At 38.8% G+C, this 27,746-nt stretch overlaps 1 protein-coding gene across 1 annotated transcript; it reads left to right on the top strand.

The window, feature by feature from the left end:
- Positions 1–331: 331 nt before the first annotated feature.
- On the top strand, positions 332–27,524 carry CPO (carboxypeptidase O). The gene is made up of 9 exons (XM_069467847.1): positions 332–477; positions 9,543–9,642; positions 13,301–13,402; positions 16,171–16,275; positions 17,177–17,287; positions 18,493–18,583; positions 19,669–19,871; positions 25,569–25,653; positions 27,226–27,524. Exons 1-9 carry the CDS (start codon positions 410–412, stop codon positions 27,486–27,488), a joined length of 1,128 nt encoding a protein of 375 aa, XP_069323948.1. The 5' UTR covers positions 332–409; the 3' UTR covers positions 27,489–27,524.
- Positions 27,525–27,746: the final 222 nt, after the last annotated feature.

The following is a 27,746-nucleotide window of genomic DNA, read 5'->3' as shown; positions in this document are numbered from 1 at the left end:
ACCATTATCAGAGCAGAAGACACTGCACCTATTATGCCCAGCAGACCCATGTGGAACAAAGAGCAGAAGCTGAGTGCAGGTGGTGGGAGTCCTAGAAATACTCCAAGGTGACTTTATGTGGGGAGGCAATTTCTTTCTGGATCTGGTGGAGTCGAGGGCTTATATAAATTTGGTTTTAGGGAAGAACTGAAATATTAAATGGTAAAGTGTTTTCCACTATTAAAAAAGATGTTCGAGGACATGATGGAGTTAATGGAGCAATTGCTCAAATCTCTTTTTGCTGAGACATCCACTAAGTGATTTATCTTATCTTGACTATGGGAGCCAATGCCTTGATGCATTCTCAGGGACATTTGATCCACTGAGCTGCTAGAGAGGCCCAGAATTTTCCAGCTTTCTCTGCAGAAGAATGAAGTCTCTGCTTGGGACCCTTTACCTTTTGGGGATGTTCATTCCTGGGGGACTGGGATATAATAGGTGAGTGTGAAGTGGGAAGAGGGGCTACTATGAGGTTGTCTAAATGGAATGCTTTTTTCAAAGTCGGTACAGCTGGCTTCTCCCTCCTTCCTACCCACACACACCACCGTGAGATGAGAGTAATAAAAATCATTGAATCTTTGTCATTGAATAATAATAATCCTCTAATAATACTGGAATAAATGAATAAATTTCTAACAAACATTTCCTTGTACAATGTATGACAAATACCGATAGATATGACATGTTTTGTGATTGGAAAAAGGAAATTATAATAAAAACTCTATATCCCTAATTTTCATAGTTTCTTAATGGATAAATCACATCATTCTAATTATTTAGAAAAATGTTTAAAATTACCAAATAATTTCACCTAGAGATAATTACTATTAATGTTTTTGGATAGCTAGATAGATAGCAAATTATGTATACAGTACTATTGGTAAAATATTTCAGTTAAATTGTATTATAGAAATTTTCCTATGGCATTCATAATTCATTAAAGACATATTGCAATTGCTAATAATGTTTTGTCATTTAGTCAATTTCTACTTTCTCATTTTTACAAATAATGCTATGATAAGCAACTAGCTATATAAAACTTCTTTTTTGCAAATCTTTGATTATTTCTCTAATATATGTTATGAGAAATGAAATTACTGGGTCGGAGGCTGAAAAAAGTTAAGGATCTTGCTACACATTGCCAAATTGCCCTCTAGAAAGATTGCGTCGGTTTACGATTCCAACAATAGTTTATGAAAGTACTATCTAAGTGTTTGGCAATTTGACAAGTGAAAAAAACCCACTGTTGATTTCCTTTGTATTTTGTTGATTTATAATAAGAATAAATGTTTTGTCTAATTTATGACTCATCTTATTATTTTATAAATTGCCCATTCATGTCACTTACTTACTTTTATAGTCTTTCCTTATTCTTAACGAATAATAACTTCTCTAAATATATAATATATATTGAACTCTGTGTGTGTATAGTCCCTATAAAAACTGCATTTTCCTTTGTTCATGCATAGCTCATTATTTTGCTCATTTTGTATATCACATGATGTATGTGTGGTTATAATTGGCATTTCCTCTCTTGCTTCATGAGAAGAAATCTTGAAATGAACTTGGCCTCATAGAACAGAGAAACCTGCCTCAATTTTTGCCCCAGAATAATTGTGTGACCTCAGTTTGTCCCTTATCTCTATAGACAGTCTGATTTCAGATATGTAAAGAGAGTTCAGGATCTATGGGATGCCAAAAATCTATTTGAACATTTCTTTCCCATTTTTCCAATTTGTTTACTTGGTTTCATATATATAGTGCATTTATTTTCCTTTCTGAGATCCTTCACTCATAAATCAGAGACAAAGGCTTTTATATATTGCACAAGGAGAAAAAAATATAAATATTACATAAATATTATAATATTTGGAAACAACTTAAATGTCCCATATTAGGTTATGCAAATGTTGATATGTGATATATGACAATGAGATATTATTCACCTATTAGAAAAATAATCATGAAAAATTTTAATGGCATAGGGAAATGTATGTTTTGTGCTAAAAGAAAGATGCAGAATAAGAACAAAGATTTAATAAAAAGTTATTAGCTCTAGAATTATTTACAATGGCAAAAAATGGGAGAAACAGCCTTAATATCCAGCATGGCAGAAAACATTTAAATAAATGATACTATACAATATATACTTACTGTCAAATAGTACGCAGTCATTAAATATAATGTTTATAAAGAGTTTTCATTGGTTTGAGGAGATGTCTCTGGTAGAATATAGAATAGAAAGGAGTGAATACATCTAGATTATATCTAGAGATATAATCTACACTCTGTTTAAGAAAAATATATGCACAGATAAAAGACTCAAAGGATATCTGCCAAAATAGCAACAGTGGTCAGCTTAGGGAGGTGGGATTATTAGAACTATTTCTTCCTCCCCTTTTCTACATTTCTCTTCCTTTTTCTCCTCTCCACACTTTCTAAATTTTTCCACTTTAAGCATATGTTAATTTTGTAAGCAGAAAAAATAAAGTTTGAAAATACGTTACTATCATGAAATATTCATGTGACTGTTTCTTCACTAAGTATTTAAAATACAAAATTTGCCTCAATATTCATTCTTTTTTTTCTTGCTTCTTTATACATTCCAGTCAAAATTCCATCAGACCATCTTTGATCTGCAGAATTTATTAATAATGCACCCCAAAGGATCATTTTCTCTGTTAAACATTTTATGAATTCCTGCTCAAAAAGAATACACAAAGTAGGATAATCTTTTCATTTGATTGGTGAGATGAGACTGGTGATAATTTGGGGGATTAGCCAGTTTTTTCCTTCCCTCTCTACATGTATTATGCATCACCGAAGAAATTGCCTAGAAACAGGGAATAGCCTTTTCCAAGTATATGGTTTAAACATTCATTTGAACAAAGCATTAGGGTTTCTGAGGTTTAAGTATTGTGCTTCACTTTCATGTAAAAGTGATAAGCACTTTTAATATCAGAGGCTTTCACTCAAGTCCCAGACCATTCGGTCTTTGCATATGAGTTGGACACAGTAGTTCAACGCTGGGCTTAGAAAGCAACATACGCATTTTGCAGACCTTAGCTGGGAGAAAGCCAAATGCTGGTGCTTTAGGGTGTTAAGTTACATTTAATTTATTCCCCTCCATGTTGTGACATTGCCAGGGAATCCCAGCCCCATTGAAACAGGAATTCACCAGGTGCAAGCCCTGCTTCTTAGTGTACTCTCTTTCCTACCTCACTGAGTCTATAACTACGATAAGGAAAAACCCAAACATTTGCTAAACTATGTGAAGAAAGGAAGACCAGCCACCATCCTTGTTCTCACATTGCTGTGGAAGCATCTTCAATGACCTCTTTTCCCGGCAAGATGCACCAGGCAAAACAGCCAGTGTGAGGAATGAGGGACAGGGACAGGCTGAAAAGATATTCTTTTCATTGGCTTCATTCCTTCTCCTCTTCCCGCTCTGAAAAAGGGTTAAAATTATCTTCTAGTGACTTTATAAAGCTGATACGTATTTTTGTACTCTTCATAACCCGAATCAGAGGTAGGTGGATTAAAAAAATGGGTTAATAAATATTTTACTTGTATTTTCTAGGATGTAATAAAAGAATGTTTTAGCCCATGTACAATCTTTAGGAAAAAAATACCTAGGATAATAGTATTTACCTTATGGATCCCATTTTACATTTAGAATTGTTGTTAGGATTAAACAAGTATATATAGAGCTATCAAGTTCTTAGAATAGTTCTGCATATGTAATTGCTAGAAAAATGTTGGTTGTTATTATCACTGGCTATGCCTGAGTTTGGAATTCTCCCTCTCCTGACCTTAATATACTCTGAGCACCATTTAATTGATAGTTAATCAAAAACTAGCATATCACACCTCATGCCTTGTCATTTAATGGCTATTTGTTTTTCACATGTTTATGTTTTATTGTCTTAAGTATATTTTAAACTCTACAAGAAAGCAATCTTATTTTTTATTACTACTTTTGCATAATGTATTTACTACTTTGCATAAAATAGTAAGAATACATTCCCATTAGGTTGTTGAATGGACTAAATAATATAATAATATAAAGTGCTTTGACCAATGCCTGAAATATAGTGCTCAGTAAGGGTTAGCTGGTGTTATTATAAAATATATATATGCTGATTAGTTTATAAAGACAAAATGTGCCCCTGAAAATTTATGTTAAGACTGAATTTTTATTAATTTTAAAGACACTAGGAAATATATATATTTTCTTTATAAAATAACAATCTTTTGTAAAGCAATCAGCCTCAACATATTACTCACACCAGTATATATTTTTATGTTAAAACTGCTCACTCTGAAGCACTCTTGCCTATTGAAAAAAATCCAATGAGTGGTATTAGAAATGAATTCTTGAATAACATAAAGAAACATATTGTTATAATTTAAATAACATTTGTTTCTTTTAATCTCATTCTAAAATTCATTTTCATTGTTTTAACTAATCATTTAGATAATCCTATCTCATGGGATTTTCATTTGGACAAGCTAAATAGGCCAAACTTCATCCAATAATGTACTAAAGCATTTAGAGGTTTAAGGACAAAGAGCTTCTGTTGAATCCAAATTATTATTAATATTACTAACAATTAACAATAATAAATGTAACTCCAAGGTTAAAATAGTGGAATTATGTGGTGAAATTGAATTCCATTAGAGTAGTTTATTGTGGTACATGATGCTAAATGAACCAGGTAAAAAAATTAAAATTTAGTCAATCTAATTATTTGGCTTATGTAGATATGAATGGAACTTGAGTTTTAATTAATTCTATCAAAACATTTTGTAGTTTGGCGTTGTTTGAGGATAATACCAGTTGGATGGCTAAATTATTCTCTGTACAATTGTTATTTTTAATATCACTGCAGCTAAATAGGGCATTTGCTTTGTTTTGAACTACTGTGTTTTAATGTTTATTAGGAACTGACTAGGTGTCAGATATTGTGCTCATTGTTAAAAATGGATTAACTTATTTAATCCTCAGAAGACTCCTTTGGGAAGGTACTATTATCTTTCCCATTTTACAAATAAAGAAATGAATGCTTAGAGAAGAAGACACAATACTATGAATGATCAAAAAATGTAGGAAGATAGACAAAAGTCATTGAAACATTAGCTAATTAGATCTCTAATGCATTTGCTTGCAATTCAGGATCACCATACAAAAGTTTGCACCCTAGCATCTCCAAAAGCTCATACTTCAGTGCCATTAACATAGTAAACACTCTATACATACTTGCTGGGTGAATAAATTATCAGTAGGGTCTTACAATAAAACTTATAATCCCATTTGCTGCTTAAATAAGGCCTTTCAGCTAGGAAACTAAGACGTTCATCAAATGTTTTTGTAGCTTAGGTATGAAATACTAGTTATATGACTTACTAGCTCTGTGACTCATTGCAAGTTACTTAATTTCTCTTGGTCTCAGTTTCTTCGTTTGTAAAACATGGATAATAACACTTCACAGGGTTGTAGTGAGAATAAAATTATAAACTGTGTATAAATGTCTTCTCTTAGGTATTAGCACAGTATCTGGTACAGAGAAGGCACTGAATAGTTCTATTAAACTGTGAAAAGATAAACCATGAATAGACAATTGGAATAAACCTATGTGTATTAAAGAAATTGAATCAATAGTTAATAACCTTCTAAAACAGAAAGCACCAAGCCCAGATGGGTTCATTGGTGAATTCTACCAAACATTTAGGGAAGAAATTATACCAATTCTTTACAATCTCTTCTAGAAATATTATAGAAGCAGAAAGAATATGTCCTAATTCATTCTATGAGACTAGCACTATCTTAAAACCAAAATCAAAGACATTGCAAGAAAAGAAAATTATAGATCAATATTTCTTATGAACATGGATATAAAAATTTTCAATAAAATATTAGCAAATCAAGTACAGCAATGTATAAAAAGAATTATATACCACAACAAAGCAGGATTTATCCTAGACATGCAAGACTGGCTCAACATTCAAAAATCATTTAACGTTATCCATCCCATCCACAGGATAAAGAAGAAAAATCACATGATCATATCAATAGATGTAAAAAAAGAATTTGAGAAAATCTAACACTCATTCATGATTTTTAAAAAGGGGCAACTTCTACAATTAATAAAGAACATCTCCTACAGCTAACATCATACTTAATGATGAGAAACATGAAGCTCTCCCACTAAGATCAATCAAGACAAGGATGTCCCCTTTCATCACTTTTTTTCAACATTGTACTGGAAGTACCAGCTAATGCAATAAGACAAGAAAAGGAAATAAAAGGTATACATATTGAGAATGAAGAAATTGAATCATCTTTGTTCACAGATAACATGATTGTCTATGTAGAAAATCAGAAAGAATCAACAACACAAACACTTCTAAGCAATTATATAATAGCAAATTGGTAGGATACAAAGTTAACATATGAAAGTCAATTGCTTTCCTATATAACAGCAATTAACAAGTAAAAATTGAAATAAAAAACATACTATCATTTGTATCAGCAGCCTCCAAAATGAAATACTTGGGTATAAATCTAACAAAATTTGTAAAAGATCTATATGGGGAAAACTACAAAACTCTAATGAAAGATATCAAAGAAGAACTAAACAAATGGAGGCATATTCCATGTTCATGTATAGGAAGACTCAATATTGTTAAGATATCAGTTCTTCCCAACTTGATCTATAGATTTGAGGCAATCTCAATCAAAATCTCAACATGTCATTTTGTAGTTATTGACAAACTGATTCTAAAGTTTATAAGGAGAACAAAATATTCAACACAGTATTGAAAGAGAAGAATGGAGCTAAAGGACTGACACTATCCAACTTTAAGAATTAATATAAAGCTATAGTAATCAAGAGAATGTGATATTGGCAAAAAAAAAAAAAAAAAAAAGACAAATAGATCAAAAGGAGAAAATAGGGAGCCAGGGAGCCTACAAATAGATCCATATAAATATAGTCAACTGATGTTTAACAAAGGAGCAAAGACAGTCCATTCAACAATAATGCTAGAACAAGTAGACATCCACATGCAAAAAAAAAAAAAAAGAAAAAAGTGAATTTAGACACAGACCTTGCAGACCCTTCACAAACATTACCTCAAAATGTATCATAGACCTATATGTAAAATGCAAAACTACGAAACTGTAGAAGATGGCATTGGAGAAAACCTAGATGACTTTGGGTATGGTTATAACTTTTTAGATACAACACAAAAGGCACAACCTATGAAAGAAATAGTTGATAAGCTGGACTTCATCAAAATTAAAAACTTCTACCCTGCAAAAGATAATATCAATAAGATGAGAAGGCAAGCCACAAACAGAAAATGTTTGCAAAACACACATCTGTTAAAGGACTTTTTTCTGAAATATACAAAGAATGCTTAAAACTCATTAAGAAGAAAAAGAAAAACTTGATTTATCAGGTGTCGGTCAGGTCGGGGGGAGGCGATGGTATATTCACACCTGGGTGTGGTACGCATCATCTGGGGGATGGACACACTTGTGGCTCTGACTCACGTGCGGCAAAAGCAGTATATGTAACCTAAACATTTGTACCCCCATCATATTCTGAAATAGTAAAAAAACGGCTACCTTGTTGGGGGGAAAAAGGACAAAATGCCTGAATGGACACCTCACCAAAGGAGATATAGAGATGGCAAGTGAGCATATGAGAAGATATTCTACCTCTTATGTCATTAGGGAATTGCAAATTGAAACAACAATGAGATACTACTACATACCTATTAAAATGGCCAAAATCCAAAACACTAACACCAAATGCTTACAAGGATATGGAGCTACACAAACTTTCATTTATTGCTGGTGATAATGCAAAATGGTACAGCCACTTTGGAAGACAGTTTGGCAGCTTCTTACAAAACTAAGCATACTCTTACCATATGATCCAGCAATTGTGATCCTTAATATTTACCCAACTGAATTGAAAACATATCCACACAAAAACTTGTACAGAGATATTTATAGGAGCTTTATTCATAATTGCCAAAACATGGAAGCAACCAAGATGTCCTTCAGTAGATGAGTGGATAAACTGTGGTATATCCAGACAATGGAATATTATATAGCACCAATAAGGAGATGAGCTTATTAAGCCATAGAAAGACAGGGAAGAAACTTAAATGCATATTACTAAGTCAAAGAAGCCAATCTAAAAAGGCTACACACTGTATGATTCCAACTATATTACATTCTGAAAAAGGCAAAACTATGGATACAGTAAAAGACCAGTATTTGCAGAGCACAAAGGACGTTTAGGGCACTAAAACTATTATGCATTATACTATAAAGGTGGATATGTGTCATCAAACATTTGTCAGAACCCTTGGAATGTACAAAGAGTGAACCCTAATGTAAACTATAGACTTTGGAAAAGGATAATGATGTGTTAATGTAGGTTCACTGCTTGCAACAAATGTACCACTGTGGTGTGGGATGTCTATAGCAGGGGAGGTTGTGTGTGTGAGAATAGGGGGGTTATGGGAACAGTCTGTACTTTCCACTTAATTTTGATGTGAACCTAAAAGTGTTCTAAAAAATAAAGTTGATTTTTTAAAAAAGATAAACCATTGCATAAAGATGAATTCTCGCCATTATATGCAGTACAGCGGTTAATATTGCAGACTGTTAGAATTTAAATCCCTGGCCGGGCGCGGTGGCTCATGCCTGTAATCCTAGCACTCTGGGAGGCCGAGGCGGGTGGATCGCTCTAGGTCAGGAGTTCAAGACCAGCCTGAACAAGAGTGAGACCCCGTCTCTACTAAAAATAGAAAGAAATTATATGGACAACTAAAATATATATATACAAAAAAAAAATTAGCCGGGCATGGTGGCGCATGCCTGTAGTCCCAGCTACTCGGGAGGCTGAGGCAGTAGGATCGCTTAAACCCAGGAGTTTGAGGTTGCTGTGAGCTAGACTGATGCCACGGCACTCACTCTAGCCCGGGCAACAAAGTGAGACTCTGCCTCAAAAAAAAAAAAAATCCCAATAACACTTTCCTTGGGATTCAGTTTCTTCATCTCTGAAATGGAGATAGTAAGAGAAATTTATCTCAGAGTTTTAGAGAGAAGTCAATGAAATTTAAATTGCTTAGAACAGTGCATGTCTCATAAGTTTTGGTTCAACCAATCTTAGCTATTATTTCTTTTATAAGTTTAAAAGTATTTTTATCTTCAACATCTTAGGGAATTATCCTAGCCTCCTTGTAAGGTTGTAAGATTAGAATGCTTGTCCTCACTCTACAGATGTAACTGGTGCTCAGAGTGGCTGGACAGCTGCCCAGGGTCTCTCAGTCCGCAAGTTACAGGGCCAACACTCCAGCACTCGCTTTTGTCCTCCAAGTCCTGTGTATGCAGATTTCTATGATCTTTTCCATCAACCTTCTAGCCCTCAGGATATCCCAGTTTCATCACTGCCTTTTGTCTTACTTTCTTCCCTTTTCAGATCCTTAGCACAATACAGACAAGAAGTTGTAGACCAGACTGTGAGTGGGTGGAGGAGCCTGGAGACCTATTCCTATAACATATATCACACCATGGAGGAGGTGAGCAAGGACTCATGGGGGCAGTTGGTGGTGTTACAGCCTGCTTAAGGATGGGCAGGGGATGGTTCACTGTTAGTAACCATGGATTAGAGAGGCTCAAAATGCGGGTGTTAGGATGTGTCTGTGCCCTGAGTTCAAGGGATTCCCAAACATCACGGCTACCACCACCACCGAAGCTGCAAAACCTGGTGAGATGAAATAAAAAGGAAAATTGCCAGGCTTGGTGGCTTATGCTTATAATCCTAGCACTTTGGGAGGCCGAGGCAGGAGGATTGCTTCTTGAGGCCAGGAGTTCAAGACCAGCCTGGGCAACATAGTGAGATCTGTCTCTACAAAAAATAGAAAAATTATCCGGGTATGGTGGCACATGCCTGTAGTCCCAGTTACTTGGAAGGCTGAGGCAGGAGTATTGCTTGAGCCCAGGAGTTTGAGGTTGCAATAAGCTATGATGACACCCCTGCACTCTAGCCTGAGTGATGGAGCAAAACTCAGTCTCAAAAAAGTAAAATAAAATAAAGTAAATTAATAACAGAAAGAAAAAGGAAGACAAGAAAATCCCAATGAGTTTTACTAGCATGAATATGAACCAGAATTAATTAATCTTTGTTTTTGTTTGCAGGTTTAAGCAGGGCAGGGTTGGTGCTTACATGGGTATGAGATGTGAGATGGAAAAGCCTTCTGATTGAATCATATTTAGCTGGAAACATAGTATTTCTTGGAGAATGCAAGGGGCATGGGCAACAGTTCTTAATAAGAGAAAACTGTTTTATCAAAGAAATATCTGAGTTGCTACTAAGATAAGCCTGGTGGTTTCCAAAACAAGATACAGTGAAAAATTAGCTACTATATGTGTGTGTGTATGTGTGTGTATGACATTATGCATTTTTTGAGATGTAAATTTCTAAAAATGGAATTGTTGAGCTAAAGGATATGCACATATAAATTTTTGATATAAACACACAAGTCGTCCTCCAAACAGGCTTTACCAATTTATTCTTGTAGCATTTGGGAATATATTGATATTTTCCAGAATTTTTTTCAAAGAGTACAAGAAAGAATTTATATTTTCTTCTGTAACAATCACCCAAAGTACTGAAGGTTCTATGATTTTGAACAAGGTCCAGTACAGCCCCTGGAAACCTTATGCTCTGGTATCAGAGATGGGCTCACACCTGGCTTGGCCACTTGTTGGCTATGTGACCTTGACCAAGATTTTTAACCTCTTTGATCCTCAGTTTCATCATCTGTGAAATAGGAATAGTAGTACCTATTTTGCAGCATTGTTGTGGGAGTAAATGAAATAAACTATACTACTACAGTATTGATTAAGCAATAAATATTAGGTCATTAAGTACAAAATGTCTGATTTCCTTAAGTACTGAGTTTGACAGTTGATTTCTCTGACATTTCACTTTGACACTTCTTGTTTTATTTTTATTGTGAAGTTATATCCTCATTCTTTCAAACACATGGTTTGACTTGTGATTATCTTTCAAAGTTTTTTTAAAAACAACTTTTGTAAAACCATAGATAAGTCAAAAATTTGTGTTATTTTCAAGTATGAGTTCTGTCATAGAACCAATACAGTGCAGACAGCTCAAAATACCAACAAAGTGTTTGAAAGAGATGTGACTAATGAACACATAGTATGTCGATGGTTTGAAAAGTTCTGTTCTGGTGATTTTAATCTTAAACATGAATCACGTGGGTGACCTGAGTCCAAGGTGAATAATAATGAGCTAAAATCTATAGCAGAAGCAATTCCATCTCAACCTACACGTAAATTAACAAGGTTTGACGTCACTATTCCAACAATATTAGACCATTTAAAACAAATCAACAAGGTAAAAAAACTGGATAGATGGATGCCACATAAATTAAATGAGCATAAAAAACATTGTCTTGAAACTTGCCTTTCTTTGCTGTCATGACATAAAGACAAACCATTTCTACACCTTATTGTTACATGTAATAAAAAATAGATTCTTTCTGACAATCACAAGCATTTGAAGCAATGGTTGGATAAACATAAAGTACCAAAACACAGTCCAAAACCAAATATTCATCAAAAAAAGCTAATGATGTCTGTTTAGTGGTCCAGCACTGGTATCCACTACAGCTTCATGAAACCTGGTCAGATTACAGTGGATGTCTAGTGCAACCAACTGGATGAAATGATGAGCATACTTGCAATTAAACAGGTGAGATTGGTCAATAGAGATGGACCAATCCTCTTGCAAGACAACGCTCGACCACATGTCGCACAAACAACACTGCTTAAACTACAGAGGCTGGATTTGGACACTCTCTGTCATCCACCGTATTCATCAGAACTTGCACCAACTGACTACCACTTCTTCCGTACTTAGGACCACTTCTTACAAGGAAAATTATCCAATTCTCAACAAGCTATAAATAATTCCTTTTGTGATTTCATCGCCACTCACTGTCCAGACTTCTTCACTGTTGACATAAACAAGCTACCGTTAAGATGACAAAACTGTGTCGATAGTTGAGGCATATACTTTGATTAATTGCACTGCTTCTTGTTTAAGATATAATAAATGAAACTTTTGATTCAAAATCAGACATTTCATATTTAATGACCTAATAATAGCTGTTGCTGCTACTGGCTGCTATTTGTAGCTCTCCCCAGACTTAAGGCATCTGCATCTAACCTAGTCCCATCACGGAGGCACACATGATACCCATGTGATAAGCTGTTATTCTTTCAGTTAATAGACTAATTGAAAATATTCCCACTTAAGTATTATTAACACTGTTTTAATAATGCATTTTATTTACAGATATTCTATGCTAAGATGAATGTCAATTGAGAAATAAAAATTTTCAAGTAGGATATTTATTATCGCCAATTAACTATTATTTGCCATAACTTTGGTTGTTGTCACTCAGAGATGTCAACTCTGAGAAATATAGAAATTGAACGTGAGAGGTATCCTGTGAGAGGCTGATGACTGTTTGAATATGTCTTATGTTTGTGAATTCTCTGATTACATTCACCCTTATGGAACCCCAAGTTATGGACTTCCAGGCCAAGGCATAAGACTTTCTAAGCATGGTGTAAGACTTGTAATTAAATCAGCACATATTCAGGTCTACTCCATTGAATCAAAATGATTAACTGGGGCTTGGTTTAGAAACTTCTGTTGGCATGTTCTGGGAAGGGAATTCCTAGGTCTTCCTTAATCTTGGAACTGCAGACATTAGCAAAGGACATGGTTGAGATCTATAAAGATGGAAGAAGATCCTGCAAAATAAGCCTGACCTGGAATTTCTGGCATGATTGTGTGCCACATGAAAGCCAAGTCTGGTGGTGATTTGAAGGCTGTGTTGTTCTACAGTGTTTCAGAAGCGTTACTGACAGATTATTGAAATTGTTAGTTCTCAGTAACTTATTTGTGAAGTTCAACAAGGTGTCCTAAGACTTAGTGGCAGAGTAGATGTTTAAAGAAAAGGAAAGGCAGGAGGTAATAAAGTCATTGGTTTAGTTTTCTGTTTTGTTTATCATGCAGCTGTTGCAATCTAGAGCAAAGAGTGCAGAGTTCAATGTCGCAGTGAAGGAAACAGTCATCTTAATCAGAGACAGGCAGACGATGTTCCTATTGACAGCCACAGTCCTCCCTGGCTGTTTCAGATCTACTGGTGGATGAGCCAGATCAGCGAGGAGTACCCAGAAGTGGTGACACAGCATTTCCTAGGAATGACCTATGAGGCCCGGCCTATGTATTATCTGAAGGTGAGTGAGAAGGCTGGGAATTACCTTGCTGGGAGAATTACTCAATCCAAGGATATTTGTTTATAACTACTCAATTGCTCTGGCCAGAAACATGGAAAAGGTTAAAAGAAGCAATACAAAGAGACTTTTCCTTCTCTGCCACAAACTGGGCTTTTAAAATTCAAAACTTCTAGATGCTTATGCCTTAATCATCTGGGTGGAATCAAGTTCATGGGTAAAGAGAACTGGTACGGCTGGGTGGGACCACAGGGGTAGGACAGAAAAACAGCATAGCCCGGAAGTGGACAATGCCCACTCATGCTCCAACCAGAGACAGTTCACTTTTAATCTGTATTTTAAAGTGTTGTTGTTTTATTTCTTTTTTTGTAAAATGTTGTTTTTTAAAAAACACATTTTTTTCCATAAAAATGTTTGAAAACCATAGAAAACCTTCATTTTTGCTTCCTTCCTTTTATGCTTAAGGGGACCAACACCCAGAGGAGTGAGGGGACTTGTGAAGGCTCACACGGCCAAATAGGAGCACAGCCGGGACATCACCAGGTCTCCAGGGTCTCCTACCCCTTTTGCAGGGGACATGACCAAAAACGTTTGGGACCAAATGGCCATTTTTGCACAGGGCCAGGACCTCTGGGCTCCCAGTTCTGGACCTGTGGTGTTCAATCCTGGCTGCACATTCAAATCACCTGGGGACCCACCGAGTCACCGTGATGCCTGGGCCCCACATAATTAGGTTAGACTTGAACTAATACTTCTAGGATGGGCCCAGGAATGCTTTGAAAGGTCCCCAGGTGATCCTAACATGTAGCCAGTGTTCACAACCTGCGTACCAACCAGTGGTTCTGAAAGGGTGGTCCTTGGATCAGAAGCATCCACATCACCTGGGGTCTTATTAGACATGCACATTCTCAGGCCATGGGGTTACAGAATCAGAAACTCTGGGTGGGGGTGGGGGGCAGTGGGGGAAGCCCAGCAATCTGTTTTAGTGAGCCCTCTTTCAGGTGATTCTGACACACACACTCAAGTTCTAGAACCACAGTACATTTCTAACAAGTTCCCAGGTGACGTTGCCACTGCTAGTCTGGGACCACTCTTCAAGAACCACTGCCAAAGTAGCCTGGCATTAAGAATTAGCATTGCTTACTCAGTTCACTGCCCTCTTACTACTTAGTGCAGATGTGTTAATTTGCAAAGCACAGCCCCAACTGTGAGAGTTATCTACAACTACAAAAAATATATTGGCTCTGAAATAGAATTTACTCAGGGATCCTGTGGGAGATTGGTCCACATATTAAGCATGGGGCACTTGCCTATCTGATTTTCTGTAGGTCCCCAACCTCTGAGCTAGAGCAGCCAAAAAGACAATTAACATCCTCTGCCCAGGGCATATTATAAAGAATAGAATGAGGACATAATAAAGAGGCAATAAAGATAAACATGTAGGCCGGGCGCGGTGGCTCACGCCTGTAATCCTAGCACTCTGGGAGGCCGAGGTGGGTGGATCGTTTGAGCTCAGGAGTTCGAGACCAGCCTGAGCAAGAGCGAGACCCCATCTCTACTAAAAATAGAAAGAAATCATATGGACAGCTAAAACTATATATATCAAAAAAAATTAGCCGGGCATGGTGGTGCATGCCTGTAGTCCCAACTACTCGGGAGGCTGAGACAGGAGGATCCCTTGAGCTCAGGAGTTTGAGGTTGCTGTGAGCTAGGCTGACGCCACGGCACTCACTCTAGCCTGGGCAACAAAGTGAGACTCTGTCCCAAAAAAAAAAAAAAGAAAGAAAAGATAAACATGTAATTAACATACATGTACTCATAAAAGGGGTAATTATAAGAGAAAATTAAGATAAGAGGTGGATTAGGAATTGTCCTGGCAGCTTTGAAAAATAGGTGAGGCTAAAGGAGAAAATTGCTTAAAGATGATAGATCTAGCCACATATTTATCTCAATTTGTAAGTTTTTCATGAAGAGGAAGAAAGCCTTCGTCAGCCCAGCTCCCAGTAGCTTTGAACAAATAGCACTGGTTTAGGCCATTTACAAATTCAAAACAGATGTGGCTGTTACAAACATGGGCGTATTCACAGTGTCTTCTCCACCAAAGAGAATCCACAGATGCTGGATGAATTCCCACCTCCCCACTGCTCTGAAAGAGGAGGGATCTTTCTTGCTGGAGTGCGGCTGCACTGATGCACAGAAATAACAAATGGGGAGAGAGGAAAGACTGGGCTGGCTGGGAGTGGGGCGGTCTCTGAGGGGAAGGGGAATTTAGTCAGTGTTGCAGGAGATTGTGTATTTGGATCCGTCTGAAGTTTCAAGAAGTTTAAGCAAAGATTAGGATTCATTTTTAAATACTTTAGATTCTCGAACATTACCTCTTGTGCACTTTACTACTCTGTGTGAACTTTATGTGCAAAGGTTTTATAAGGTTTATACAGATTTATCCTCTTGGTTTGGAGGGTTTAATGTCTTTACTTATAGTCAGGGAATAATTTAGGGTATAGGGAAGACCATTGTTGGGGCAGGTGCCATGGGGAATCGTGCATGGTCCTGAGAACAACCACCAAGGAAACCGGCAGGAGAACGAGAGTAGCAGAGGCAAGGGTGGTATTGGTGGGTGTCTCCATCATCATCCCTGCCTCCTTCCTGAAACCACAGAGTGGAATGAGAAAGGGACCTCTAGGGGCGTAAAAATCCTGATAACTTTTCTCAGTGGCTTACGTACGATAATAAGCGATTGTTTGGTAATAGAGCCCGGATGTCTCCTCCAGATCAGCCAATCATCCAACGACCCCAAGAAGATCATTTGGATGGACTGTGGAATTCACGCCAGGGAATGGATTGCCCCGGCTTTTTGCCAATGGTTTGTGAAAGAAGTAAGTGTCTTTAGCTTCCTCATCATGGTAAACCACCCCCATAAAATACCTGTCACTTCTTCGTTACTTAGAAAATACACTTCTTTCACATGTTAGCAATGCACTTTTTACTGAACTAATCCTTCACCTCAAGTCAAATGGGATTATCAGTAGCTTCACTGATAACTGAGTTAATATTCTGATATTCTAGTGTATGCAAAATCATTTTTATTGGAGGGTAAATATATCTAAATGTATTAATAGAAGAAGATACACTCTGGGAGTCAGAGATGAGTTTGAATCCTAGCTCTGCCTAGTACTGGGCAAATTTTCTAACACTAGGACCCCTAGCTTTTCATCTGTAAAAGGAGTATGAAATGACTACTTTGTGGCTCTGTTGTGTGGATTAAGAGGTTTGGCATATGGAAAAATACCTAACACAGTGAATGTGAATGTACTCCTCCCTTGAGGGAATAAGAAACCTTTAAAAGTAATATAAGATACTTTTGGGGTCAGTCTTTTTAGAAACCCAAACACAAAAAACTCACAAAGTGTAGTTCCCCAGACCAACAGCATCACTATCAACTGGGAACTTGCTAGAAATACAAATTCTTGGGCTCCACCTCAAACCTGGTGAATTAGAAATGCACAGGGGTTGGGGGGCTGAGAAGTTAGGCAGGGGTATGGGAGAGCAGAGTGGAGCAATCTGTGTTTTAGCAAGTTCTCTAGGTGATTGTGACGCATGAGAAGGTGTGAGAGCCGCTACTCTACCATACGGGGTAAGACAACTGAGGAAGGGCTGGGGGCTGAAGGTGGAGGTGTCATGTGCAGTCACCTCTTAGGATTAAGTTAAAATTGGTAGAAAATTAAGAGAGAAAACACCCTTCCCTGGAATCATTCTGAATGTTTCTTTAATTTTCAGATTCTACAAAACTATAAAGACAACTCAAGGATAAGCGGGTTCCTTAGGAACCTGGACTTCTATGTGCTTCCCGTTCTTAACATAGATGGTTATATCTACTCGTGGACAACTGTGAGTACACTGAGTTTGGTCTTGGGATGTATTCCCGAACTAAAGCTCAACTCACTTTTCAACCTCAGCCATTCCATCTATAAAAATATTTTGTACCTATGTAAAGAAAGAAACCCCATTTGGGATAAAAATCTGCTTAACATTGTTTAAGCAAACAATCTAAGTCGGGTCTAGGACTGAGGAAGCCTAATGCCTTTTTAGAGTTGAAATCCAGCACAGGTTTTCTTCCTTGTTTGTTTTTGACAATATTCCCGGTGTTCCAGTCTGACTAAACTTTTCTCTTCCTCTGTCTTCTTAATGTGTGTGGATTGCCTGCCACCCAATTAAGAGTGTATTGATTAAAAAAAAAATTTGTACACCAACCTGCATCCACTTCAAATCAGTTCCAGAAGCAGGAGGAGAATGAATGATGCACAAATACAAAACCAGCCTACATTTTTCTTTTTTCCCCCCTAGAATTTATGGGAGATACTGGCCTACATTTTTTTCAGTGTGATCATTCACACATGGGCAAATATTTCATACAGGCTTTTTATGTAGAGAGAACTTTCTCTTTAAAGTGTTCCTAAGCGTATCACTCCACAAATAAGGGCCCGTGTTCCTAGAGAGAATTCCTTGCTCCCCCTCTCCCTTCGCTCCCCCAAAGGCCCGGCAGGGGCCCCTTTTCTCTGGAACAGCCTTTCTGGCCTGGTGTGTGAATCAAGTCCTCCCTCTGAGCTTGTCTGGTGACACTTGTCGTTATCCCCATCTCCACTCATCAGTCTCTCTGGCATCCAGAAATGTGCAGAGACCGTATCTGATGCACCTGGAATGGCCTTTTCCATCTGTCAAGCTATTTCCCTTTCATCCTGTATCACTTGGACGTAAAAAATGCCTCTGGAGTGTTCCCTGAGTAAGCAGATCCCATCTGCAGACACTGTGAGTCTGCTGGTGAGGAAAAGGCCACGCCACCTCCTCCAATTGGACCGTGTGCACGTATGTACACTTCGGGTTGTACAGATGTTCCTGTTATTGGGATTTGCTGGCCCATCTGCAGGACTAAAAATTACACACACAAATGATGACTTAACATTCAGAATGTTAAAGGCACATTCTTCCAGATAATCCTAGGAAACATTTTTCATGTTCAAGGACCACCTATCATCACTAGCACTGAGATTTATGAAACCTTAGAATGGCAACAGCCCTCTGTTCCTCTGTTACAGGATCGTCTTTGGAGGAAATCCCGCTCATCCCATGATAATGGCACATGTTTTGGGTCGGATCTCAATCGAAATTTCAATGCATCTTGGTGTAGTAAGTACATTTTTAGTAGCTGAATTGATGAACAAATAAATAGAGCTGCGAAGCAAGAAAAGAGGCGGATTACTAAAGATATAATTTTGGAAAATAAACATCTAATTTTATACAGCTTTCCAGGCTTCCTGACCAACTTTATTCCCTTTAAAGGGATGATATTATCTAGATAGTGAGAGCCATCAACACTCGAGTGCAGGACTCTCTTCAAGCGAGATTGGTTATACAAAGACAAAGTAGACCTTGACCAGTGTGAATATATTTCCAGTGTATCCCTTTGTTTTTAAATATATGTGTTATCATAAAGAAAACAAAAATCAGAGAATTATCCTTGCAGATTATTTTACAGCAGGGGGCCAGCAGTAAACAAAGCAAACATTTTCTTCTTTTTATGGCATTTTCCTGTTTCTGAATCTCAAAATGCCCAGTGGATTGGAAGCAAATAAAGAGGCAGGAACGGCTAAGAGCATTGCCATTAACCAGACGGTAGGGGTTAACATAGAGACTTGGCAGCTGTGTGGTCTTGGAAAAAATTGCTTCATCTCTGTGTTTTAGTTTTCTCTTATGTAAAGTGTGAGTCACAATAATCCCTCCTTATCAGTAGGTTATTGTGGTTAAATGCGATGCTACACAGGAGGAGCTAGGCAAAGTACCCAGCATATAAAAGGTGCTCAACTCTTAATCATTATTATTATTAAGGAAGAGGACAGGCTACTTATGTCCTTGCCAAGTAGTTCTAATGAGACTCAAACCTAGGAACCGAAGAACTGGCTCCTAGCTATTTGTTTCAGGGCCCACCACAGGTTTAAGTAAAAGATTGTTAAAATGTCATTTCATTTTGCATCTTCTTTACTGGGCCATGCAAATATGGAATTTGCTTCTACATCTTAACATCAGCCCTCTTGCCTTTCTGATTTCCTTCTAGAATGACTATCCTGTCAGTGATTAATTTAGCCAGGACTTAGACGACCAAAGGCAAGCCCTGATTTCCCCCACAGATGCCCTGAGTAAGGATGGCTTTTTGTCCTCCGTCATTTCTAAACTGAGATCATGAAACCATCTTTGTGGTTTCCTATATGTTCCAGGTGTTGGTGCATCTAGAGACTGCCAAGATTTAACATTCTGTGGGACGGGACCAGTGTCTGAACCAGAGACTAAAGCTGTCTCTAGCTTTGTAGAGAGCGAGAAGGACAATATTTTGTGCTTCCTGACCATGCACTCTTATGGGCAGTTTATTCTCACACCTTATGGCTATACCCAAAATAAATCAAGTAACCATGAAGAACTGGTAAGTCCACAATACCTTATAGTAGGACATGGTAGGACCTCTGCCTTCCATTTTCTGATTTCCGTTTCCAAGATTTGGGCTCCAGTCCCACTTTTGTTCTCTCTGCTCTTCCTTATTTTCTTTTTCCTGCTTTTGCACCTTGCCAGAAGCCTGCTGGGAAGGCTTCAGGTTAAACGCTGCTTTACCTACATTAATTAACTACCTGTTTCATAAAGTGTCAAGTTGGGAGACATCTTAGGTATTCATCTATAATATAAATGAGATGATTATGTTAATAATCTGCAGGAATGTGCTTTCATTTCTGTAAATTCTCTTGCAGCTCCGTTCAGCAATTACAGCTTTGAACCGTGCTTTAAAGAACTTGCCAGCTGTTAGTGGAATATGGCATATCTAAAATAACATGGCTAAATAATATCTGCTCTCTTCTCTGCTAAACACAATGCTCTATTTTCTTCTAAACTCTTCCTCCAGTATTTGCCTAGGATTATTTGTAAGGGGAAGTCCTAGTGAAATGCAAACTGGGGCAGGGAAGCTGTGTTTCGTCTTATCTGGGTCCTTCTCCTGTGTTTACACAAGCTCCAGCGGGCAGAATTGCTGAAAAGGACTGGGCTCTTTGCCCTTTTGTGAGCCAAAGGACAACAGATACAAGTCAAAGGGAGGGTAAATTTAGAATTGCAAATTGTAGTATTTGTTTTCTTTTTCTTTTTTTCAATTTTTAATTGTAGTAAAATGGACGTAGCATAAAATTTACCATCTTAACCATTTTACATATGCAGTTTAGTAGTGTTAACTATATTCACATTATTGTGCAAGCAATCACCAGAACTTTTTCATCTTGCATAATTGAAACTATACCCATTAAACAACAACTTCCCATTTTCCCCTATGCCAGTTCCTGGAAACCACTCTTCTTGTTTCTATTTCAATGAGTTAGACTACTCTAGACACCTAAAGAGGAATTATACAGTATTTGTCTTTTTATGACTGGCTTATTTCATTTAACATAATGTCCTCAAGGTTTATCCATGTTGCAGGGTGTGTCAGAATTTCCTTCCTTTTTTAAGACTGAATAATATTTTGTTGCATGTATATATCACATTTTGTTTATCCTATCCATCCATCCATCCATCCATCCATCAGTGCACACTTGGGTTGCTTCCATATTGTTAGTAATACTGCTATGAATATGAGTATACAAAGATCTCTTTAGACTTTGCTTTCAATTCTTTGGGATATATACCCAAAGTGTAATTGCTGGATCATATGGTAATTCTATTTTTAATTTTTGAGGAACCACCATACTGTTTTCCATAGAGGCTGCAGCATTTTGTATTTCTACCAACTGTGTGCAAGGGTTTTAATTTCTCTGCATTCTGGTCAACACTTGTTATTTTCTGTTTATCTGTTTATTTTTCTAAATACACTTCTCATTATAGCAAATTCTGGGATGGGTTGAGACTAAGCTTGCTCTGTTCTTAATACGAGAGAGGTATGGTGACCTTGTGGTTAGGTTACACCACCTGTCCCTCTCCCACTGGAACATGACCCATAAAACACAAGGTTTGGATGCTAAAAGAAAAGCCACCATAGATCTTTGCTAGAGGGAGCCCTTCCCTGACTGGTTAAAAACACCCAACACCACGCACATGACTTTCTTGCAATTATTTTTTCTTTCTTGGTCCAGGAATACTTGTACTAAATGATCATTTTGCAAAATATGAAAATAACTAACATTTACCTGAATCTTTACAATTTACAAAGGGATTTTACAGCCATTATCTCATTTGACCCTCATGAGAATATACTAAGCTCACTTTGGAGATGTGGAAACTGCAACCTTGAGTTAACTTTATTTCCAGAACCCTATAGACAGGGAGTGGTGGAGTCCGAGCTGAAACTCATGTCTTTGAACTCCAGAGGCCACACTCATCATCCTACTACCTCACGCTGTCTCTGTCTGCTCAGAAAGGCTTAGCAACTCCTAGGAGCCATTATCAATTTAGATTCCCAGTCAGCTATGTGCTGTTTCCTCCTTTGTGAGCCCTGGAAGTTCTATTTCTGCAATAAAGAAATCTATAGAAACAGAGATTTTGGTCAAGAAGCCCAGAATAGCCCCAGTTTCTGTGATATTTATTGTAGATTTCTACTTTCTGCTTAAAGGAATCTGTGACAAACACAAATGAATATCCAAAGACAGGCCATTGTAGATACTTGGTGGAAAGGGGTTTCCCACTAGCAGAAGAAAAGAGGTCAGTATACTCCAGTATTTGTCTTGGGTACTTCATTCTCTGATTGGTTCAGGAAAACAGAGACTACATGACCATTTTGCAAGGTTCGTATTCAAAGGATAGAGTGTCTTGTGTTGTTGATAGGCTGTCTGGTTAGAGCCCTGTGGCCACAGGCTAGGGGGAACAAGAAGTCAGGAGGGTCCTGGGGCAATGACATGGCCACTACTGGATTCCTGGCAACTCCTCAGTACTATATGCAGAAATTGGTAAATCAAATTGAGAATGATGCCTTCAATTCAGTATGTCTTACAGTCTCAGGTGCTGAAGAGTTCCCATAAGTAGTCATCTCCAAGCCTTTTCAATAAAAAGTGTGAAAATTTTGCTAACATGTGTCCGCCTTATTAAAGCTACTTAGCAGTGTTTTTAGGTTCTTGGGGGATAAGCTTTGATAGAGTGCACAGAGATATAGAATCAAGCCAACTGCTCCAAGGAGATTTCCATTTCTAGTACTATTTGCAACCAGCAGACACTAGTAATTAATCTCTATATATTTACAAAACCAAAAATTTGTAGAAATCATGGTAAATATTATACGGCATGATAGACAACTTGGCAATCAGTGTGCAGGAGAAACATGACTATATATAGCCCCTCTCTAAACTGCTCTGGAAATTAGAATAGCTATAAGAATTCTAATGTTTTACATGCTTACATTTTTTTCCATTTGAACTCTTTCCATATCAACTTCTGTGCTCCATCTCAAGCTGTCCCCCAGCCCCCAGTATGCCAGGGCCTTAACCAATGTTGTCGTGTGTCTGCCTGTGAATATATGCCTGTAGGAAATTCTCTGGGCCCAGAGAAGGAGTTATTAAATGGGCTAGAGGTTTTTAGCAATGTATGTTTTGTACGACTGGCAAAGGAGCTTTTATTACTTTTACTAGGAAGTACCTTTAAGCTGAGAAAAAGGGCTACAGAGAAATTGGCTGTACGTGGCCTTGCAATACAGTGTCAGAAGGAGAGAAAAGTACAGTCAGTAGTTCCACCCCCAGAGATGGAAATGGAAGTCAGAAGTCTAGGGGATTTCCATTTCATCTTCTCAGGACCAGATCTATAAGCTACGGATTGCAACTGCACACTTCTCATGTATATTTCTTACTCCTATCTACTTCCCCATAGTCATTGCTCGTCAAATTTTTAAAAAAAAAAATAAAATTCAAAAGTCCTTTTGTCAACAAAGAAAAGGGGAAACTGGGAAGACTGTTTCCCACCCTACATACAGGAGTTGAGAGAAGGGAACTATAGAAAATAAAGCAAGTAAAGGCTGGCTATGGGAAGAAGAAAGAGTTGCAGGAAAGAAAAGAAATAAAGCAAGGAGCCATGTGGATGGCAGTTGTAGCCTGGGGTGATCCGTATATCCCAAATAAATGTTAAGGCCCCAATGGCTAAGTTAGCATGGAGTTTCATTCAAAGAAACACAATACGAATTAAAAGCAGTTTGTGTCTCTGCTAGAGACTCTCAAAGAACTTCAAAAGGGAGTGTAGTTGGTGAATCTCAGCAAAACTTTCCCCACGCCTCATCTCATCACACATAGCAGCTACCCTGAAATCTTCTACCCCTCACTCCCATTTCCTTACTAGAATTTCTTTCTCCAGAAAAGAAATCTCCTTTCTGACTCTCACCTCTTTTGTAACTTCCTTTTCTTTCTACAAACAGCTTTTGTACCTCTCCCTACTGCAAATGATTAGACAAGCTTTATACCTTGTGCTTCTTTGGCCTTTCCTGTCCACTATCTGAATTCTGGACAGCACAAACCCATGAACTGAAGACTCAGAATCTCTTTTCAGGATGGGAGAGAAAAGGTGAATGGCCAAAGATAGAATTCTCAGTAGTATGTGGAGAGAAGGCAAAAAGCTTGCAAATATGCTCAGCTGAATGTTTTTTCCTTTATCTTAGCCACACACAGAAAGTCCCAAGTGCCTTAAGAAGGCTGCCCACAACTGCCACGTATGATCCCTACACCCACACCCCGTGTCTTGCCTTCTCTGTCGTTTCTTTTGAATTTCACTGGGCCTGTCCCCACCCTACCCAAGCACTACCCTGTGACATCTTAGGATTCCGCTGGACAGTCCGGAGCCAGGAAAGGGGAGACAGGCTCTGAAACTAGGCCCATCACAAGTCGGGAGTCAGGGGAGTTAGTGCAGCTGCAAGCACAGCCAGGCTGCCCTCAGAGGTAGAGCAATGAGAATCACAGCCCAGGCAGAGAGTGGCAAGGGGCTTTTGGTGGTGTTGGAGTGGGACATACCATCTAGGGGGTAGGATATGGAACTGGGGAGTCTAGGGTGGGGAATACTTAGCGGGTCTGTAAACAGACCTATGCAAGATTTATTAGATCAATGAGCACAGTCAACAGACTTGGGTTTCAAGTAGTGATCCTGATCTCAGGACAGAGTCTGCTGAGAGCAAGGCAGAGACCTTAGCAACAATCTAGTTCTGAGGGATGTCCCATGTGAGGTGAGGTGGTGGGGAATGTGGGGACAGGTGTGACTTCTAGCTCTGAGATTCTGTGAGCCTATGAGAGGTAAATATCAAGCACGTATAAGGAAAAATAAGGGGAGTCCTAGAGAGGTGTCAATGAAGGTCTATGGGAGAGTCAAATGGGGAGAGAGAGAATCCAGCTGGGGTGGTCAGGCGTGGCCTGATGGAGAAGTTGGCATTTGAGAAAGCCCTTTGAGGTTGGGTAGAATTTCAACAGGTAGAGATAAGAGGTAGGGATCCCAGGTAGAGGAAACATCCTGAGGAAAGGTAGAGAGGCTGAGGAATGTGGGGCATGTCTGAGGAGTAGTGGGAAAACTTGAGTTTGACTATAATCTAGGGTGGATGTATAGAATATGGTATTGGAAAGGTGAGTTGGGGTCATAGTGTAGAGGATCTCAAAAAATAAGGGGAAAGAAGCTTGTACTTAATTCAGTGAGCAATCAAGAGTCACTGAAGGCTTTTCTGCAGGACTGTGGTCATAGCTCTGTGCTACAAAACTGCATCTGGAGGCCAGGTGGGATCAATGGAACAAGGATTGGTGAGAGGAAGGGAAACTCATTAGAAGATGCAACTGACTGATTCGGAGGTAATGAGTCCGAAACAGGGTGATGACCCTGGAAATGCAACTTGGTCACTGTTTGAGAGAAGGAATATCAAAGATGCCTGCAGAATTTTACAAGCACATTTGGGAGAGCATGCAAGGCCAGAAATAATATGAAAGTTAGAACAGCCTTATTAGTGGGAAAGATGATGAAATTGGATTTGAGTGTGTTGAAGCTGAGCCACCAGCAGGCTACCTAGATGTAGATGTCCAGTGGGAAGTTGAAAAGATGCTCTAAAACTCCAGACATGGATTGGGACAAAATACCAAACCTTGGATTGTTGAATTTATTTTTAACACCAGATATCTGTCTCTACATTTCCCACCTACAGATTCAAGTTGGACAGAAGGCAGCAAATGCATTGAAAGCAAAGTATGGAACCAATTATAGAGTTGGATCAAGTGCAGATATTTTATGTAAGTATCTTTTTTTTTTTCCTCTTCAATAGTATCTAAGGCACAAAAGAAGTCAGTGGACTTTGGTGGTGAGGTGGGCAGGAGAGAAATAGAAGAGTTCCTGGGATCAACAGGGAGTTGTACAAATCAAAATGACCAAGGATAAAAGGCAGTCTGTACAGATCCAGAATTACACTCTCTAGGGATAAGGTATGAGCTAAAAGAAAAAAAATGAATGCACTGGCTCAGACCAGAACTTCCCCTGGCTTCAATTAAAAAGAGCTGGCAAGTTAGAAGGCACAGGAGTTAACAGGAAGGACACTGTCCACTGACCCTTGGTCAGTTGATTCAGTTCCTAGAGGACCCATCAGGCTAAGAAAGCAGGGAAGGGTGGGGCCTGGAGAAAGGATCTAAAAGGAAAGAATTTAGTTGAAAGGAGAATGCACTGCTTTCCCAGCCCCAACCTCTACCTCCTCCACCTTCCATGGGTCCACCTAGGTAATATTTTTCCTGTGAGTTGTCTTGTTTCTGTTCCTTTATATGAGTCAGTTCACTCTTGCCTTGCATTATTATCTTCCCTAGTCTTTGATTCAGCTGAGAAACTTGAACCAAACCTCTCTATGCACCAGACACAGTGCTAGGGACCGTGGGGGCAGGGAGGCTGCATAAGATGTACTCCCTGCCCGCAGGGGGTTTGCTTGCTATCAAGGACAGGGAGAAGACAGCTGTACCTAAGACCGTTATGTAAAAGAGTTTCTTTATTTTACTGATTGTACCCTTTTTTTTTTTTTTTTTTTTTTTTTTTTTTTTTTTTGAGACAGAGTCTCACTCTGTTGCCCAGGCTAGAGTGAGTGCCGTGGCGTCAGCCTAGCTCACAGCAACCTCATACTCCTGAGCTCAAGGGATCCTCCTGTCTCAGCCTCCCGAGTAGCTGGGACTACAGGCATGCACCACCATGCCTGGCTAATTTTTTCTATATATTATTTTTAGCTGTCCATATAATTTCTTTCTATTTTTAGTAGAGATGGGGTCTCGCTCTTGCTCAGGCTGGTCTCGAACTCCTGAGCTCAAACGATCCGCCCACCTCGGCCTCCCAGAGTGCTAGGATTACAGGCGTGAGCCACCGCGCCCGGCCGTGATTGAACCCTTATTCCCTGAAATGGCTATACAAATCTGTCCTTTTTTTTTTTTTTTTTTTTTTTTTTTTTTTTTTTTGAGACAGAGTCTCACTCTGTTGCCCGGGCTAGAGTGAGTGCCGTGGCGTCTGTCTAGCTCACAGCAACCTCAAACTCCTGGGCTTAAGCGATCCTTCTGCCTCAGCCTCCCAAGTAGCTGGGACTACAGGCATGCGCCACCATGCCCGGCTAATTTTTTGTATATATATATTTTAGTTGTCCATATAATTTCTTTCTATTTTTAGTAGAGACGGGGTCTCACTCTTGTTCAGGCTGGTCTTGAACTCCTGACCTCGAGCGATCCGCCCGCCTCGGCCTCCCAGAGTGCTAGGATTACAGGCGTGAGCCACCGCGCCCGGCCACAAATCTGTCCTTTTAAAGTACAATTTCTACCTTTGCCTTCGTGTTTCGCTTGTAGATGCCACATCAGGGTCTTCAAGAGACTGGGCGCGAGACATTGGGATCCCCTTCTCATTCACGTTTGAGCTGAGGGACAACGGTACATTTGGGTTTATTCTACCTGAAGCTCAGGTCCAGCCCACTTGTGAGGAGACCATGGAGGCCGTGCTCTCGATCCTGGATGATGTGTATGCGAAGTATTGGCCCTCGAGCAGTGCCAGGAGGGTGACATCTGGCACTTTGGTGCTGAGCCTGCTGTTGTCCTTTGCTTGTCTTCTCTGAGTGCATCCTACCTCGTCTGCTCAACGCAGGGACATGGACGTGGTTGGAGGCAAGGTGTGCTGTGGTTGTAGAGAAATCAAATAATTTAATTAAAATACTTCCTATTTCAATAAAGAAGAATCGAGTTTTCATTTCAATATTTGTTTTGCTGGTAATTAATTTTTATTACTTTATAAGAGTATAGTATTAGTTAGGTATTGCTACAATAATGCTACAAACCAAACCCTCTAAAACCTAGTGGTGCGAATGTATAGGCCA

The sequence above is a fragment of the Eulemur rufifrons genome, chromosome 1 (genome assembly GCF_041146395.1).
Source record: "Eulemur rufifrons isolate Redbay chromosome 1, OSU_ERuf_1, whole genome shotgun sequence".
In the NCBI taxonomy this organism is placed as follows: Eukaryota; Metazoa; Chordata; class Mammalia; order Primates; family Lemuridae; genus Eulemur; species Eulemur rufifrons.
This window is presented reverse-complemented; position numbering and strand designations above follow the sequence as displayed.

Bases quoted from the DNA above. Each gene is read 5' to 3' on its own strand.
- CPO (XM_069467847.1), top strand. From the start codon at position 410: ATGAAGTCTCTGCTTGGGACCCTTTACCTTTTGGGGATGTTCATTCCT. The intron at 478-9,542 runs GTGAGTGTGAAG...TTCCCTTTTCAG, and splicing joins GGGGGACTGGGATATAATAG to ATCCTTAGCACAATACAGAC. The intron at 16,276-17,176 runs GTAAGTGTCTTT...TTTAATTTTCAG, and splicing joins GCCAATGGTTTGTGAAAGAA to ATTCTACAAAACTATAAAGA.